General features: G+C 28.2%; 1 protein-coding gene across 1 annotated transcript in view; it reads left to right on the top strand.

Annotated features, from left to right (window-relative positions):
* Positions 1 to 21,054, top strand: part of LOC145255716 (transmembrane protein 132C-like) — a 429,514-nt gene that overhangs the window by 133,611 nt on the left and 274,849 nt on the right. The window contains exon 2 of the mRNA XM_080114311.1: positions 11,178 to 11,204. Coding sequence (XP_079970437.1) covers positions 11,178 to 11,204 — 27 coding nt within the window. The remainder of the gene's footprint in view (positions 1 to 11,177; positions 11,205 to 21,054) is intronic.

Consider the following 21,054-nt stretch of genomic DNA (forward strand, 5'->3'; position numbering starts at 1 on the left):
CTACGGAACCAAACTGAATGATTTGTTCTGTGTAAAGCTGTATTTTTCATGATTGACACTCATATTTGCATCATTAAAAAACCGATTATTTATGCTGTATGATAAGATCTACTTTCTTTTGTATCTTTTTTTTGCAATTTATTGCGTAGTGATTAATCTGTGTTCCGGTTGGCTAAGACAGGCATGTTAAAACTTATGTAGAAATACATCGGGCAATTCAAACAATTCTGTGCATACTCAGTTTTTTCAGTCATTTCCGTACAAATACTTGTTGCGCGAGTATAATTTTGTTCTAGCTGAGATGCAAACCTAACAATTATGATAACTTGGCGGGAGGTGAGATACAGATTCCCATTCGAGAATAAAGATCTGAACTAAATTACATTTATATAATACATGCCTGACGAACCAACTTGCCTTACATTTTTATGTTTTTATATTAATGAAACTGTTAAATAAATGAGTTTAATTGTAGAGAAAATCTCGGCATTTTAGATGGAACTCTGATGACTCTTTTCAGCTTCATTTTGAGCAAGCTCAGTCAGATAAATACAGGCGCTACTCTAAAATAGTTCTCGCCAATCTCCATGAAGCACCAACATTAATCAACTCCCACTACAATTCTATAAGGGGTTAAGAATATGTATATTGTTTACAGAAAGCTTTTAGATGGGACAAGTCATTGGTACCGTCAATTTCAAACCCGATAATTAGGACCGTTTTAGATTTAGATACCCATATCAAGCTCTCTTTAGCCAATACTAATCCTTTATATATATATATATATATATATATATATATATATATATATATATATATATATATATATATATATATATATCTTCCACATTTTCTCTAGATGTATGCTAAGCAGAGATAAGTAAACAAAGAAATTTATCCTCAACTATATATTCTCACTCCATGTTTTATGTAGACTCGTTGACCGAATGGTTTAAAGCAATGCCAACTCAATAGATTTCCTCATTCGAATCCTGTTCAGGTCTCTTTTTTCACTTGGTGAATTTTCTATATTACCATCCTGATTGAATAAATTTTATAAAGTTTATTTATTAATGGTATGAATTTTGATGGAAAGTCTTGGCTTACTTGATCGTTATCATAAAAGAGGTCGTCTTTGTTTAGCATGTAGAATCTTTATATGAGAAAGATTAGATATCAGAACTAGACTATTTATATGCATCGACCACATGTGATTGATTTAACTCATTTATTTTGAAGTTTTACGATCGTTTCACTAATTGAACTATACAATGAAACAAAATTTGAATTTTAGAGACAGTATTCCAATTTTAACACATATTTTATCAACACAATTTTGTAATCCCACACGTGACTGTTATGCTTTATCATTTATAAAAAAACTAGCGAGGGGTACCCGGCGTTGCCCGGGTGTTTTACGGGGTATGTGAAAAAACCCCGAAGCGTTGACGACGTGCAGTTGGAAAATAGTAAAGTGTTAAAAAAAAAAACAGGTGCGCGTTTTTGATTGACGTGACGGCGATAGGTATTCAGCAGTTACGATTTTGTGCGGGACAGTTTTGAATAAATCGGTTTGTTTGTTTTTAAAAACCCGCTCCCTGTTTATTAGGAGGAGCGAAGTGAAACCTACAGTCTGATATGACGAAGTCGACATTGAACAAACTGGCTTTCGGGCTGTGATTAGAGTCGAGTTTCGCTTTTTTTTTATACCGAAACGCGTGCCGATGCGGGAAATGTGGAATAATTAACGTTTGAAAGTCAATAAAATTAAATAGACAGGCGAGCTCCGTGGGTAACTCTGACAATTACAATTTATAGATGATATAAAAAGTTTTAAAAAGTTGTGAAGCGAGCAAGCGCTTCTCTGAAAGAAGCCTTTCGTGGACATCGAGGAAAAGCGAACATACATACACACATACATTTTCGCTTTTATATATATAGATGGTTTAATCGAAATAAACAGGATGTGTTTTAGCACTCCAGTGGCTAATATCATTGAGCAAAAGATCAATATTGAAAACGATGAGAAACGTCCACTACACGACTATGGTTCAGTCGCAGATATGTTCTTACATTTAATACAATGTTGTCGAAAAAAATGTATCTGATAAAGATCCAGTGACTAACATGTATACCATGTAACAGTATAAAGTATACCATTTAACACAGTTCCAGCGGAGAATACATTGTTTCCATCAATACAAACTATTTTCCCCTCTTTTTACTTTTTATTCCTTTTAGTTTATGGCAGTTTATAAATAGCAATAAAAAGAAAATAGAAAATACTCCAATTGTTACATCTTTGATAGCTCATATAGCCTATGCATGTATTAAATGAAAAGGGTAATAATTCGTCCAAACTCAATGTAATAGTAGTAGTAGTAGTAGTAGTAGTAGTATAGCTTTATTTGCAAATGTAAACAAGAAGCAGACGATCACTGATTTGTTTTTCAATTCAATTACAAAGATTATTAACAAAAATTTTAGAAGAAAAAAATGTGTAAAAACAAACCTATTTGTACTTTTACAATGAAACGAAATTGGCGAATTTTTGTAGGGAAAAGTCTATATAGATTTCGTTACCACAAGAAAATAATAAATGATTTAAATAAACATTTAAAAAAATGAATTTGATAAAATTTAAATTCCAGAATGTGAGATGATACGTTTTAAAGAAATAGCGATATAGTGTATTAGAAAAAAAAAAAAAAAAAAAAAAAAAACAACAACAACAACAACAAAAAACGGGATACACTATATGTCTAACGTATGATATCACCTAGATACTGATCACATTCAAACCTAAGAGACATTCCCTCTTTTTGCAAAGAGAAAGTTTCTTCAAGTGAACGTGAATAGTCTGGGACTTACCTACCAGTAGACGTTCTTATTAACATGTTCGGGTCTTCTATAGCTGTACATTTGCTTAAAAAACCCGGCATGTGCCACGAACTTTAGCACTGACTTATTCACTATTCTGAGTCTTGCTCATTCGATCTATCACCTGAAGATCTTGGAGATTATTAATGTTCGCTTGAAGAAGCCTTCTCTCTGCAAGCGAAGAGAACGTCTCTTAAGTTTGAATGTGATCAGTCTCTAGGTGATATCATACGTATCGTTTTGTTTTTTTTAGACATATAGTGTATCCTGTTTTTTTTTTCTAATACACTGTATTGCTATTTTTGATAAACGTATCGTCTCCCATTTTATTTTAAACGTATCGTCTCCTATTTCAATCGATTTTATTAATAAAAAAAAGGAAATCCCTCGATTCAGCTTACGAAAAGTGAGGGTGAAACCAGTTAACGCCCCCCACCCCTAATTTTTTTATTTCCCACTTTTAATCATGAACATCAAAACCGGTCTTTTTGCCATTATTGCAATAATAAAATATACTCTTTGTGTAAACAAATCGAGCGGAGGCATTTGGACGATGTCAAACATCGTTAATTCGTTACCCCACACAGCAGCAGTGGTATAGCGCAATGGTGAGAAGCCTTGACTGTCATTTGGGGTTTTCGATCCTTGAGGCAGTTGCCTGTTTAGCCGCACTGATGAGCTGTGAAACAGCAAAACAGTATTGTATGTGGATCACACACACACACACACACACACACACACACACACACACACACACACACATATATATATATATATATATATATATATATATATATATAGAGAGAGAGAGAGAGAGAGAGAGAGACTCCAAAAATGTCCCTTTAAATTGTTTTACTAATGCTTTTTTTAATTTATTTAGTTTAATCTTAACATTTCCCACAAGGTATTCATAACAAGAACTCGTTTTCTACCACACAAAAAAAAACTTACTTTTATCATTCCATGTGCCTAGCATCAGACAGAATTTACACAGACAGATCTTCTGTCCATCGTACACATTACTATGGAACTGCTTCCCTGCCGATTACAACTGTAGCGTCTTCAAATCTAACCTCAGCATATTCTTGTTGTAAACCGCTCCTGTAAGTAATAACCAGTTCATAGTATTGATCACTGTTAGTACTTCCATAGTGTTCGTCATCGTTCTGCCTTATGAACCTTCTTGGCCTTGATAAATGGTAACCCAATAATAAAAAATACCTAACGAAGAAATTTCAATTAGAAAACAAAATCTACTTGTTTGGTAAATTTTTTTTTTAAGTATTCTTTTTTTACATAAATGATTCACCATTTACCAAAGCATATATTTGCAGCGTTAGAAAAGCTATTAAAGGATGTGTTCCATATTTACGATTGAATTGATGAAGGGAGAATTGTTTTATGATGACCAACCAATTTTCTATGCTAAAGATTTGTTGTTTTTTCTTTGTAGCGGTGGTGATGGTGGTTGGGGGGATACTCTTTCTTTTTTCCTTTGGATTCCTTCTCAAATTAAAGCCTCTCTTCTTCCATATTACTTGAAGATATTGAGTGTTTTTTTTTTGTGTGTTATTGTTTTTTTTATTAGGGCAACGATTGTGCTTTCCAAACAAAAGCACTTATTCTTTCATGCTTGTAATTAACACCACAGACGACTTTAGTGAGGTTTCAATTTCTGTTTACAAAAACAACATTACTATGCACACACACACACACACACACACACACACACACACACACACACACACACACACACACACACACACACACACACATATTTACAAATTTATTTCATGTTGACTATTCTTGCATTCTTGATGCCAAAGTTATGAGTTACCAATAAGTTTTGTTACTTTGTGATACCATTAAATCAAAGGGTAGATCAGGCATTAATGTGATTTTGATTGCAAGTATTAGGAGATGAAGTAATAAAAGCTACTTGCTGTTACTGTTGGTGATGGGACGATTCCAAAATTTTTCTCGATTCTGATACAATTACTGATTCCGATTTAAATTCCCGATTCTGATACAAGTATCAATTCTTAAAAAAAAAAAATTGAAATATTTAATTACAGATTTAATAGTTTATCAGAATGTTCAAATAACGGCAAACCACCCATGTAATCGCCACATATATTTTGTAAAATGAAAAAATAAAATACACTTACAAGTGGAGGTGGCGTATATTACAATAGATCTTTTTAAATATATTTCTTAAATGTTACTATTTAGAAAACCATTTTTAACAAAGAGATATGGGGTAGGCTCTGTTAACTATTCTATGTCTTCCCTCTATGAAAGAACGTTTGTATTTTTTCTCCCAAGTATAAAGATTTGATGGGTTATTAGACCGATTTAATTTACTGTAAAAAGAAAAAACAATATACAGATGACGATGACGACAACACCAATAATAATAAAATAACAATAATAACACCAATAATAATAAAATAATAATAATGACACCAATAATAATAAAATAATAATAATAACACCAATAATAATAAAATAATAATAATGACACCAATAATAATAAAATAATAATAATAACACCAATAATAATAAAATAATAATAATGACACCAATAATAATAAAATAATAATAATAACACCAATAATAATAAAATAATAATAATAACACCAATAATAATAAAATAATAATAATAACACCAATAATAATAAAATAATAATAATGACACCAATAATAATAAAATAATAATAATAACACCAATAATAATAAAATAATAATAATGACACCAATAATAATAAAATAACAATAATAACACCAATAATAATAAAATAATAATAATGACACCAATAATAATAAAATAATAATAATAACACCAATAATAATAAAATAATAATAATAACACCAATAATAATAAAATAATAATAATGACACCAATAATAATAAAATAATAATAATAACACCAATAATAATAAAATAATAATAATGACACCAATAATAATAAAATAATAATAATAACACCAATAATAATAAAATAATAATAATAACACCAATAATAATAAAATAATAATAATGACACCAATAATAATAAAATAATAATAATAACACCAATAATAATAAAATAATAATAATAACACCAATAATAATAAAATAATAATAATGACACCAATAATAATAAAATAATAATAATAACACCAATAATAATAAAATAATAATAATAACACCAATAATAATAAAATAACAATAATAACACCAATAATAATAAAATAATAATAATGACACCAATAATAATAAAATAATAATAATAACACCAATAATAATAAAATAACAATAATAACACCAATAATAATAAAATAATAATAATAACACCAATAATAATAAAATAACAATAATAACACCAATAATAATAAAATAATAATAATGACACCAATAATAATAAAATAACAATAATGACACCAATAATAATAAAATAACAATAATAACACCAATAATAATAAAATAACAATAATAACACCAATAATAATAAAATAACAATAATAACACCAATAATAATAAAATAACAATAATAACACCAATAATAATAAAATAACAATAATAACACCAATAATAATAAAATAACAATAATAACACCAATAATAATAAAATAACAATAATAACACCAATAATAATAAAATAATAATAATGACACCAATAATAATAAAATAATAATAATAACACCAATAATAATAAAATAACAATAATAACACCAATAATAATAAAATAATAATAATAACACCAATAATAATAAAATAACAATAATAACACCAATAATAATAAAATAATAATAATGACACCAATAATAATAAAATAACAATAATGACACCAATAATAATAAAATAACAATAATAACACCAATAATAATAAAATAATAATAATAACACCAATAATAATAAAATAACAATAATAACACCAATAATAATAAAATAATAATAATGACACCAATAATAATAAAATAACAATAATAACACCAATAATAATAAAATAATAATAATAACACCAATAATAATAAAATAATAATAATGACACCAATAATAATAAAATAACAATAATGACACCAATAATAATAAAATAATAATAATAACACCAATAATAATAAAATAATAATAATAACACCAATAATAATAAAATAACAATAATGACACCAATAATAATAAAATAACAATAATAACACCAATAATAATAAAATAACAATAATGACACCAATAATAATAAAATAACAATAATAACACCAATAATAATAAAATAACAATAATAACACCAATAATAATAAAATAATAATAATGACACCAATAATAATAAAATAACAATAATAACACCAATAATAATAAAATAATAATAATGACACCAATAATAATAAAATAATAATAATAACACCAATAATAATAAAATAACAATAATAACACCAATAATAATAAAATAACAATAATAACACCAATAATAATAAAATAACAATAATAACACCAATAATAATAAAATAACAATAATAACACCAATAATAATAAAATAACAATAATAACACCAATAATAATAAAATAATAATAATGACACCAATAATAATAAAATAACAATAATAACACCAATAATAATAAAATAATAATAATGACACCAATAATAATAAAATAACAATAATAACACCAATAATAATAAAATAACAATAATAACACCAATAATAATAAAATAACAATAATAACACCAATAATAATAAAATAATAATAATGACACCAATAATAATAAAATAACAATAATGACACCAATAATAATAAAATAACAATAATAACACCAATAATAATAAAATAATAATAATAACACCAATAATAATAAAATAACAATAATAACACCAATAATAATAAAATAACAATAATGACACCAATAATAATAAAATAACAATAATAACACTAATAATAATAAAATAATAATAATAACACCAATAATAATAAAATAATAATAATAACACCAATAATAATAAAATAACAATAATAACACCAATAATAATAAAATAACAATAATAACACCAATAATAATAAAATAACAATAACACCAATAATAATAAAATAACAATAATAACACCAATAATAATAAAATAATAATAATAACACCAATAATAATAAAATAATAATAACAACACCAATAATAATAAAATAACAATAATAACACCAATAATAATAAAATAACAATAATAACACCAATAATAATAAAATAACAATAATAACACCAATAATAATAAAATAAAAATAATAACACCAATAATAATAATAAAATAAAAATAATAACACCAATAATGGCAAATTTGTAGATTAACATCTTTAGATAAATCACTCCCCCAAAATTATATTTTACCTGTTTTAGATATTTAAAAAAAAAAAAACAATTATTTTAGAATTTTGAGTAGGAAATAAGTTTAAAATATAAATTTAACAGAAAATTATAATCATTTTCAGTCCATTTTTAACTTTTTAGAGATATTCATTAAATTTTTTTACCACTAATCTAATCGAATCAAAATTGAAAATTAAACAAATTAACGGTTGGAAATTACATTTTTGCACGATTGTCGACGTCTATTTGATGTATTTCTACCAGCGTATTGTTTAATTTCCGATTTTAAGTGATTATCAAGGATTCTTATGCATAACGTAGCCATTTTTATTTTTGTTCTAACTTAACAGTGTACACTTTGTTTGTTTAGAACTAGAAAAAGCTTTTAAACACAAATAAACTTATCTAGATAGGTAGAAGAGCTAATTATCTTGTATTTGGTAACATGTATTTGGTAACATGTATTTGGTAACATGTATTTGGTGCATATTTGTTTTCATCTCTTTTTTGTTCCTTTAGTTGCATTAACAAATATCCGCATCTCATTCTTCTTTTTGCTGGAGGTGGGGGTACTTTTCAATGTAAATATAATTTCTTTTTTTAATTGGACAAATTTCAAAGTGTTTTTCCCCTTTATGTATTTTATCCACGATTTTGATGAACTCCTTGTAAGATTTTCATCTATATTTTTCACTTGTGTCCAAAGTGAAAAATGCAATAAAATAATAATTAATTCAGAAGAAGCCAACGACCAAACAACAAGTATCCGAAATTGAAAAACCTTGTCCAGAGCATTTTAAATCTTTTAACAATCAACTGTGAACTTCCTGTTTCAGGAAGTTTACAAATAAGTGCAAAGGGTCCAGACAAGTGAACTCTAGAATGTTTACTTTGTTTACCATAACTGACTAATAAAAATACATTAGACTTGAAGTGTTAATGCTAAATCTGAGAATGGGAGTTATAACCTGCAGTTCTGTGGCCCCTTAGTTTTATGTTATAAACGAAAAAATTCTAATAAATAAATTCATCTGTGTTTATTTTATTTTTTGTAAAGAAAAAATTAAACAGGAATCGTTTTTGGAATCGGAAATTTGATCAAAATTTTCCCATTTCGTTACTGATTCTGATATCGCAAAAAGTTCCGATTTTTCTAATTTCCAGTTCTGATTTTGATTAATCGTCCCCATACTAGTTACTGATATTACTAACCAGCAGAGCGTTACCACTGTCGACCAAAGGAAGAGTCTTTCAGGCATGTGTACCTAGTGTGGAGATGTATGGAAGTGAAACCCTAGGCAGCGAGGGTTGAGGACATGCATTGCATGAAATGATGTGAGAATGATATGATGGATGTGTAATGTGGATCTTAAAGATAGATTTAGTTCTGAAGGCCTCAGTGGAAGATTAAATCTGGACAGTATATGGGGATGTGTGCAGAAGAGGAGACTTCAACAGTATGGTAACGCTGAAAGAATCAAAAGTTTTGGATTAGTAGATATAAAACAGTTTAGTTAAGAGGTTCAGTTCACAGGTTCAGTTCACAGGTTAATGTAATAGAAATATGAAAGAAAATGATAAAAATAGACCTGAAGAAAGAGGGATAAATAAAGACTTGGCTAGAGTTAAATTAGTTTAATCTGTTTAAAATGAGTAAATGAAAATATCTTCAATCTAAGTTTCTTATCTGGAATAAGTATATTCAGAAAATAAGTGAAGCGAAATAAAATATGTTCATACTAATAAAATCACAAAAAGAAAAAAAAATTAAAAAATAAGCTCATGAAAATCAAGTATCCATATTTCAGAAAGATTGTTAGTTGTGTCTGACTTTGAAAATCCGACTAGATAACTTGATATGTTAGATTGAAGATTGGATAAAGCAATTCCATTTTACATTAGCGATTCTGTAATTGATTCCCCAAATCCCATTCTAATTGTCTGCCAGCAAAGAGGAATAAATCCCAAGATGGCTACCTATATGGTCACATATGATTCGAAATGAAACCATTAAGACTTCATGAAGGAAGATTTAACATTAAAGCTTTCTTATTTTTGTAACTGGCTTTACATAACATAACAGTTGGATTGATAAATAACTTAGTTTTTTATATCAAAAAACAAAATCACACATTTCAGTCTGTTTTTTATAGCTCATATCCTACAGTTGTAATTGCTCTAAAAAATCACTAATTTTATAATAGAATCTAAATTTAATTATCTTATGTTGATGATTGATTTCCAATTCCAATTCTTATGATTAAAAATTACAGATACTTTTTCTTTAGATGCATTCTCACACATCACCCCTAGATTTTGTTGTGCAAGCATGAAAGTGCATCGCAAAAGTATATTCTTAAGTTAGAAAAGCGAGAAGAGTCTCTATCTGTGTGTTGGTCTGTCACACTTAGTTTTGAAATCTAAGAATGGCACAATGCAAAATGGAACATGTGGATCAAACAGCAAACTGATGTAAACGACACCACCACCACCACCACCACCACAACAACAACAACAACAACAACATAACCGACTAAACATAGATTGACAAATCACCTTTCAAGATTTCCAGACAAACGATAGACACTTTCGGTGACAGAATGAACACTAAGGCAATAGAAAAGGCCATGAAAAGGCTAAAGACTCTGTGGAAGGACGACTTTAACTGCCAACTAGGTCATACATGGTCACGCCTAGTCAGAAACAAACAAGGTGGAAGGAAACTAGGGAGGAGTTCCTCCAGGAGTCATCATTTTCTTTCTTTTATTTTTTGTTTTTTCGCTGTAACATGAGAAATGTAATTAGGATGAATTAATTGATATTTGATTAAGATTTCGCTCTGCGATTATGAAGATTTAATTTTCAAACCTTTTATTCCTTTCTTGATTCTGCGTTTTTTTTTTTTTTTATTTTTTTTTTTTTACCCTTGGGATTATTTTTCATGGTTTTAATTCTTTCTTTCTTTTTCTTTTCAGTAAATAATTCAATTCAAGAAAAACATGGTGAGTAAATCATGATCACTTTAATCTTTATTCATGACGACGGCAACATCTTAAAATGTTTATAGAGTTTTGAGGAATTTATTTCCTGAAATCTCATTAAAGAATATATTAAATAATTAGTTGAAACTGGAAAAGAAATCGACAAAATAATGTTATTATTGTTTCATTACTTTGATTTACACAAGATGACGTTACTTTCATAAGGAAATTTTGTTTGAAGTCTACATTTTTACTTATGTATCATAAAAAATGACTTTTGAACCAATTGCACACAAGAAAGCAAATTTTCTAAAAAAAAAGAATTGGTGACTATTTGAGCTATCAAAATAAATGTAGTGTTTTTATGTTTGGCAAATATCTATGTAATTACATAAAAGGTTTTTAGATATAACGAATATAAAATTTTCAGTTATAGTCAACTAACGTACTTCCTAATTTTCGGCATAGTGCTACCGGAAGTGGTGACAAGGCAAACCAGTTCCTTAGCTTTATTCTCGCACACCTATAAATTATTTGTTATTTTGATTTCAATAATTTTATTTTTTATAAACATATATTTGTCATAAATTTAAATAAAAAAACTTTTCTTCTAAAAATTAAAAAAAACTTATTTTTATCATTTCATGAGCATATATTTTTTATAAAATTTCAAATAAAATAAAAAGTTTTATTTTTTTAAAATTTTGTTATTAAAAGTCCAAATAAAAACGGTTATTTTTATCTGTATAATTTTGTTAATTTTTATTGCATACTTTTCAATATTGTTCTTTTCTTATATTTTATTTCAATAAATCGTTTCACAATAGAAATACTAAAGAACAATAAAGTGAAGGAACTAATTTGCCTTGTCACCGCTTCCGGTAGCTCTCTGTCAGAAATTGGGATGTACGTTAGCTGACTATAACTAAAGTTTCGCTTGGGATACCTAATACTAGACATTAAGTTTATAAATTCCAGCAAATCACAATAGATAATGAACTGAACACATAACAGAATGATTAAGAGATATTCTAAGTGAGAGGTTTTGAGTTCAGTTCCTCGTGAAGGAACTTCCTGTAATAATGCAGCATGTCATTATATTGATATATGTTGATGTTTCTCACTGTGAAAATGCTGTGTACATTTTGGATGTATCATCAGTGAAAAGTACAGGCATAAATTTTTGTATTAACTACCATCTGCTAATCAGCACGTGAAGGATTAAAAACAGTCTTCAGAAGATTATAATGCGAAACTAGCTTTCAAGTAACGACAACAGTCCAAGTAAGGTATGGATTTATTGAAGACGCTTTTATAATTGGATATGAATCAAATTATATCGACAAAAGAATAAACAGCAAGAGTTAGTCATTGCTTGCAAACAGGCAACACTTAATCCTAAAGATGGCAAAGAAACAATCTAGTTCATATCATATCGTATCATATCATATATGTATATCATATGTATATCATATGTATATCATATCATATGTATATCATATGTATATCATATCATGTGTATATCATATGTATATCATATCATATATGCATATCATATGTATATCATATCGTATCATATCATATGTATATCATATGTATATCATATGTATATCATATCATATGTATATCATGTGTATATCATATGTATATCATATCATATGTATATCATATGTATATCATATATATCATATCATATGTATATCATATGTATATCATATCATATCGTATCATATCATATGTATATCATATGTATATCATATCATATCATATGTATATCATGTGTATATCATATTATATGTATATCATGTGTATATCATATGTATATCATATCATGTGTATATCACATGTATATCATATCATATATGCATATCATATGTATATCATATGTATATCATATCATATTATATGTATATCATATGCATATCATATCAGATGGGTATATTTCCGATATGATATGATATGCAAAACGAAAGACAATCTCCACAAGTGGGGCCTAGATATCTCACCTTTATGTCCATGTGGAGAGGTACAAACGATGCACCACCTTAGAGAAAACTGTTGATTGGGTCCTCATTGCTCAAACCAAGGCCTTAAGGAGGCAAACAGCACCGCCATGCGATGGGTTAATTTCTATTGCGATAAGATATGATATGATCATATGCATATCATATGCATATCATATGCATATCATATGTATATCATATGCATATCATATGCATATCATATGCATATCATATGTATATCATATGCATATCATATGCATATCATATGTATATCATATGCATATCATATGCATATCACATACATACCATATGCATATCATATGCATATCATATGCATATCATATGTATATCATATGTATATCATACAAGCACGTGTTAACACTGTGCTAAGTACTCACACTCCTACACTTCAAATGACCCGAACAGAAAAGAAAATACAATCTTCTACTATAGGCTTACTCATCTTTGACCTCTTTCTCCCCACCTCTCTCAGTCAACCTCCTTGTCCCCTTTCCCTCTCTCTCCAGTGAACACTACACGGAGATCATGCTGCACCCTAAAGAAAATGTTATGTTTGTGGCCTCCAGTTATACTCGAGTTCATACTGCCCAACCAGGAAAACTAATTACCATGTGTGTGTGTGTTGGGTGGTGGTGGTAGGGTTGAAATGGACATTTCACTAAAGTTTGCATATCAAAGTTTTCTTTTTAAAATTTCTTATTTATTTTTCTTTCAAAACCAATCAAGCACAACGTTTAAAGTATAAATCCATCGTCTTTTATTGATGTCTAAAAAAATTTTTTTTAGTCAATACTGACGTAAAAATTAACGGAGTAGAAATGAATTGCCTCATTTACACAAAAAATTCAGCTAACTTTATTAGCACTGATATTACACAAAAAAAAAAAAAAAAAAAAAGCAAATTCAAAGTTACATATTGTGATAACCAGATGGCTCTTACCAATCCCTCACTGATTCCGCAGTCTGTATGTCTAGAGTTGAATCAAACCCACTATGCTAATAGCAAATTCCTTGTGGTATTTCATTTGTGCTGCAATGTCATCCGAGGCCACGATTGCCTCAAACAACATTCTGCTATTAACGTTTCCGGTAGATTTTGTCAAATCTCTAAAATATTTCATTGAAGATAAAAGGTGTATTTAAGCAGAAATAATAAATGGAGGGTGCAGAAATTAATAATCTCTATTTATATAAAACTCAGTATGTATATATGTTTATGTAGTTGTATGTACAGGTTATATTCCTAAACAAATTAACCGATCATTATGATTTTTGGAACATAGTTGATAGGTGTAAGGGAGCGTAACATGGGCTATATTCAATTTAATTTAGTTTTATGCAAAGAGGGTAAAAAGGATGGACAAGCCCTTCCTTAAAATTCAGATACCTCCGATATTTGGGAAATGTTAGCATTACGTGTTAGATATTAATTAATAAATATTCCCTAAATCTTAGTTTCTTTTGAATATTTTTAAGGGATTTTTAACTGATATAATATAACCTCCACCCCATCCCGTTTAAAAATTCAGATATTTCAGATTTTCATTGAATTTGATCCATACTTATCCAAGTGAGGAAACATCATCCTCTGATTGTGGCAAGCAAAAATATGTGTGGGGTAGGGTTAGGTGTAGGGGCTAAAAATCTTACAATCCTGTAGATAAATGAATAACAACAATCAATGAAAAGGAATCCATGCAGACCAGACAATCCTGATGCATAATCTTTGTGAGTTTTAAAATCTAATTCACTTAAAAAACAAAAACATTAAAAAACAACAACCAAGTCATCTTATTACGGTGAGCGATTGGTGAGTATGTTTGTCCATTGTTACCAATGGATACCATACTTTTCAGAAAAGTCACACTCTTCTGTGAGACATTCCCCTGTCTTTATTTTTCCTATTAAAACTTTCTGAGTTTTACAAATGATATTAATATGTTTAAAAGTTTCCAATAAGAGGTGAAATTTTTCCAATGAGAGGGAAATAAATCTTACCAATCCTTACGAGACTTGCATCCGGGGTATTGATACTTATTTCAGTTTTTCATTCTTGTCATATACTGGGTGAGGCAAAATGATCGAATACATTTGTAGGATGTAATAAAAGTCAATTAGAATAAATAATGAAAATTATTTTTAGTTTTCGATTATACGTATGATGGCATATATTGCGTGTTGCTAAACACTTTTCTGAGATCCACACACGATAAACTTGAATAAAATAGCGTTCGGTTTAAACAAGATGGCATAACAACTGCTTTATTTGATCTCATTGAACAGTGATATTGGTTAGCCTGTCTGACTTAAATCTGTATGATGTTTTTCTTTATGTATATCCAAAGTCAAAAGTATACACTTATCACCCACAATCTGTTGAATAATTTAAAAATTGTTCTTCGTCAAAAAATTGTATTTCCACCTGAAATAATAGATCGAGTTTTGAACAACTTTTATATTGTAATAATTAATGAAATAAGTGATTTACTTTTAATTATTAATTTTCTTATGAGAAACATTAGATCTTACAACTTCCTGTAGACCATTTCTAAATTGTTAGTCATCCTATAGCATGTGAACTCACTCCTTCATCCCATAAGTTGCGCCTCTTTCACCAACTCTTCCCCCTATTAAAAGAGTTCCTCTTCAAGAGAACCAGGGATTGGCATTTGTTGATAGTTCAGCGCCAGGCATGACCATCCCCCCAATCTCCTCGACATCCTCCTCTCAACTATTCTGCTGGGTGGGAAATTCTTTGTTAATTAATAGTAATTAAAGACTAAAACATTCAGTGGAGTTACAGGAAATAGACATTCAGACAGAAGAAAAAAAAAGTTGTGTTTATATTATGTTATATCTGTGTAGTTTATATTTTTGAGTTGGGAGGAACACGAGGAATTGGCACTCACATTAAATCGTTATCATTTCTGGGTTATCTTCCATTTTTTGAACATACGTCAACAAACAAATTGTTACCTTATGCATATTCAGTAGCTATACAAGCAATACATATTTCTACGGCCGACATAACACAGGAATGATAAAAATAATGATATATAGTTTTTTGGGGTTGACGAAACATGTATGCGCATATGAAGCTGATAATGTTAGTGTAAATAAACATACTATAAACAAGTAAGGTTCATTCATCGAGCACTCTTTGATAAACACAAGAGTTACAGTGGATTTACATATAAGAAAATATAACTATACAATCATATAGATATATAGATATAGATGCATGAAATAGTAATATGTGTATGTGTGCAGAGTTTAAATGCAAAACGCGATAAATTCAATTTCTTTCCTTTGAGAAATTAAACAATAAAAATTTTTTTTGACCAGCTTTTTTTCTTCACATTTTTTTTTTTGACATCGTAACAGCTAATTTTTTTTCTTTTAATAAAAGAACGAATAAAAAGACGAGAATATAAAATCTAGACTAAAAGTTTATTTGAATTGGAGGTAAAAATAATAATGCCAGCATCATATTATGTAAAAGATGATTTTGGGATGTGATCGAGTGATTAAATGCAACACTTTTTGTAATGATGGCTCTGTAATTTTCTAAATGGTGTTTGTCGCTTTAGCAATATTCACACACACACACACACACACACACACACACACACACACACACACACACACACACACACATAGTGTGTATTAAAGACAGCATTTTTTCATTTAAGCAAACATTGCAAAAATAAAATTATTTCCTGCTTAATTATACATTTTTTTTAGTTTTTTTCTAATGTTTTTCTTTTGTGCTGAAAAGAAGTAATGTATCTTCCATATATATCACAAACATTTTTGATTCTTTGTCGAATCATCTACATGTGAAAAAACGTAAATGAACAAAACAGATGAAGAAAAGAATTTCAAAAAGATGGCTGAGAAATGCATACTTGAAGTCACACATCAAAACACGGTTTTGTGTTGTTTCAGGAAAGATATTGATAATTTAAATAACACGACGCTAGGATTTGCGTCACAGAATAAAATTGTATTGCATTAAACATTTTTAAATGTTGTTACTAGTATCATACATAATGATATTAATTACAGGTGGCTGGTTTTTAGTATTTTTAATTTTTAAAAATTATTTTAGTTTTATGAACTAAAATTTATCTGAAATCAGAGAGGATGGGCATGTTTTTGTAGATGTTGGTGGATTAAAATAGAGTTTACAGGATGCATGGTTAAACGATGGGATAAGGTGGTTGTAAAATCAATGTAGCTAGTAGTTTTATTGTAGTAGTAGTAGTAGTAGTAGTAGTAATCTCCCAAAAGACATTTAAACGTAATATAACTGGTTCTTTCTAATGTTTTAAGGGTTAAGGAGGAGTTGATTTCAAGATTTTGTGTCTTAAATTTCTTATAGTAAACTAGCACAGATACCCAGCATTGCCAGGGTGGATATGAAGTTCGGTTTGGCCACACCTGCTATACTAAGAATATTGAACAGTTTTTCATTATTATATGCCAACTCCATTGTTACTCCAACAAAAATTTCAAAAATAAAAGAACGAATGAAAACATAAAAATGTAATTTCCCCCCACCCCCGAAAAAAGAAGTACGTGACAAACTCTCCACCAGATATTTTGACAGAAGGGATACGAAGAGGAGCTATTCTCCGGATATTGAGGACCCTTTTATGACTATATTCCAGTTTAAGCGAATTTCTTTTATGCTACCTCAGTCTAGAAAGATTTGTTTTTATGGTCTGTTGCAAGGAAAACAAACTGTCAATAATTCAGTTTCAAAAATACCAAAGTCGAATTTGTGTTAAGCGAAATACACGTTTTTATGTTATAAAAATGATGGGTTGTGACTTATTGTGTTATTAAAAGAAAAAAAAAATTAGCAGTTATGATGTCAAAAAAAAAAAAAAAAAGAAAAAGAAATGTGAAGAAAAAAAGCTGGTCAAAAAATGTAATGAAAGTTTTTTTGTTTTTTTTTTAAATAAAGAATCGTAGTTGAATTGGATTGTTTGTTTATTTTAAAATAAAAATTCACTGGACCACAATGTTAATTACGAAATCACAGAAATTATTTCATTTAAACTAATTTAAAAAAATAATGCTTGAAAGCTTTTAGTTTGAATATCCGCCGAAAAAGAAAACAAAAAGAACAAAGTTAACGTCCAGGGGAAATAACTCAAACCGGTTTATAAAAAAATCGATGTCGGTAAAAATAAATTAAATTAAATATGTTATCAGTATAAATCAAATTTAAATAATAAACTTAAAAATAGAACACTCAAAACAATTCTCTCACTATAAACAATAACTAACACACCACTATTTGATAAAATCGATTTTTAAAAATGTAAATGAGGTCACCTCTTAATTGTATATTTTGCAAGAATTATACTAAATATAGGAATGAATGAAACAATAAAGTGATAGCCCTTTTGTATATATTAATCAAATCGTGAACAAACAAACAAACAGGAATACGAATTTATATATATCGATAGTATAATTTTATTATTATTGTCATATGTGTACAATATTTTTTTATAGTTTTTTTCTTCTAATTTAAAGTCTGGTTGCATTTAATTACAGTAGTATATGTTAATAGAATTTGGGTTGTAGTGTTGGTATTATTATTATTATATTTTTTTAAGTTTCAAATCATTCATTGTAGTTATTATCAGCGATATAATTAAGAAATTCGTTATTAATAAGGAATTGTTTTATATTTATTAATCAAAAAGGTAGTGTGTTTTTAGTGGAGGAGATTAGTTTTACATGATATAATAGGTTTTCAAAAATGACTATTCTGCAGAATGGGGATATTCGCTCTTGAAATTTAAAAGACTAGAATTTAAACGTTTTGCTTTTTATAAGTAGAGGTTTTAAACGTATTATTAAAGTTGTCAATAAGAACATATATTTATATTAATGTGTGTGTCTCTATAATGCATCTAATTTATTTATCTATAATTTAAATATCCAATAACTACATTGGTCGTATCTTGCAGATTATCAAGTACATCCCTATTTCCATGCTTTGTACAAATCCGTTTTAAACCAAACCTTACCTTGCTCAAGATTGACTCTCATCGGATTAACAACTTAAGGCTTTTTATTGGATATGCCTTTACCCCCCCCCCACCTCCCAAATAAACCGAGCCTAAATGTTTCTTAGAAAACATTTCTAAGAGCTGATTGACAATTCTGCTTAAAGCTTGATTGAATTGCATCATTTTTTTTCATTTTTTTCATTTTTTTTTTATTGAATATTCAATGTTATATGCACAGGGAAGCTGTATCCGTTTCATTTGCAGTATCCCCCATCAAATCTGAAATTCAATCACGACTTCCGTCATTGATACTTCCGTTATTTGATAACTTATAAGATTTGGCACTGTGTGTGTGCGTGTGTGTGTGTGTGTGTGTGTGTGTGTGTACGTGTACGCTTAAGGTATTACTGAAGCCCCCTTTTTAACCAAAACCCGCTTTTTATTTTTAAATCTTTCTTTTGCTCAGTTAAAATGTTTAAAAATAAATCAACTAAAGATTCTATTCCAAAGCAAATGATTTAAACCCCACTCCCACCTCTGCCTTAAAAAAATCTTTTTTCTCAATTTCTTATAAAAAAAAACTTCTTGGAATTAAATTGATTTATAAGAATCAATTTTTAGGCTGTCATTTTTTATTATTATTATTTATTTGTTTATTTACTTGCAAAGAAAAGGACGACGAATTTTAAATTAAAGTTATTCACAGAAAAATATTTTTATTATACAAATATGAATTTTAACATAATTTAAATATAATTTTGGGCATATAGCCCTGCGGCTTACACACAATTGGCATAATATAGAGGTTCAATTTTCAGAAGCATTTAATTAGATTGTCTCGGTAATAATGCATTGAATGTTGTCTTCCAAGTAGTCTATGATGTCTGGTTTATTAGGGTAGACATATCCCCAAAGAAAACAATCTAATGGAATCAAATCACACATACCAACATCATTTGAAATTATTCGTTCATCGAATAGTTTTCTCATTTGATCGTATCAATTACTCTATGCTGCTCGGGTGTCAATCTCTTCATGATGAATTACCAAACCAAGTTGAACTCAAAATAATTGATAGTTGCCAAATCTGCAATTAAAGAAAGTAGAGTTGTCAATTTAAAGTTTGCCGTCTCTAAAAAAAATAAAAAATAAAAAAAAACATTCTATAGAAATAATTCCAAACTTGAAAATTTGGGTCAATATTTAATTATATATTTCTTTTTAAAAGCATTATATGCGTGTTAGAACAAATTTCTTTGGCATATATTGTGGATTTGGAGGAAACAGTGAAAACAAAATTGAACACAAAAGCAAACACAACAAATAAAGAGAATGACTTTTCGCATCTTGAAAATTGATTCATTCTCGTTTAGTTCACACTTTGCTAGAACAATCCATCCGTTGGGAGCAATAGCTTCAAACTTGAAAATTCGTGGACATTTTTTTATCGCGTATTTCTTATTGTATTTGAAAACAAATATAGAAATTCACATATACTACACTTTGGTCATATATGTATTTGTTGCAAAGTAGTATTTTGATAGTTTTCGGAATATGTTAGATAATTCTATGGATAAAAATCAAAATTGCCAAACACGGACCAAGTGGAGAAGAATTTGAAATTGTGCAGAATATGGCGATTTTATCATTGCATCATTGGATGAGCAAAACATGAAAAGAAGGCAAGCAATGAGGGTTTAGAGATGCTTATTATGGTTCATAAAAATATTAAATGATAGTAGTTAAATGGAAGGAAAACATAACAGCAATAACAATAATAAAATTAATAAAAGAAAATAGTATAGATTTAAACAG

This window comes from Euprymna scolopes, chromosome 31 (assembly GCF_053919585.1).
Source record: "Euprymna scolopes isolate OS-2025 chromosome 31, ASM5391958v1, whole genome shotgun sequence".
Taxonomy (NCBI): Eukaryota; Metazoa; Mollusca; class Cephalopoda; order Sepiida; family Sepiolidae; genus Euprymna; species Euprymna scolopes.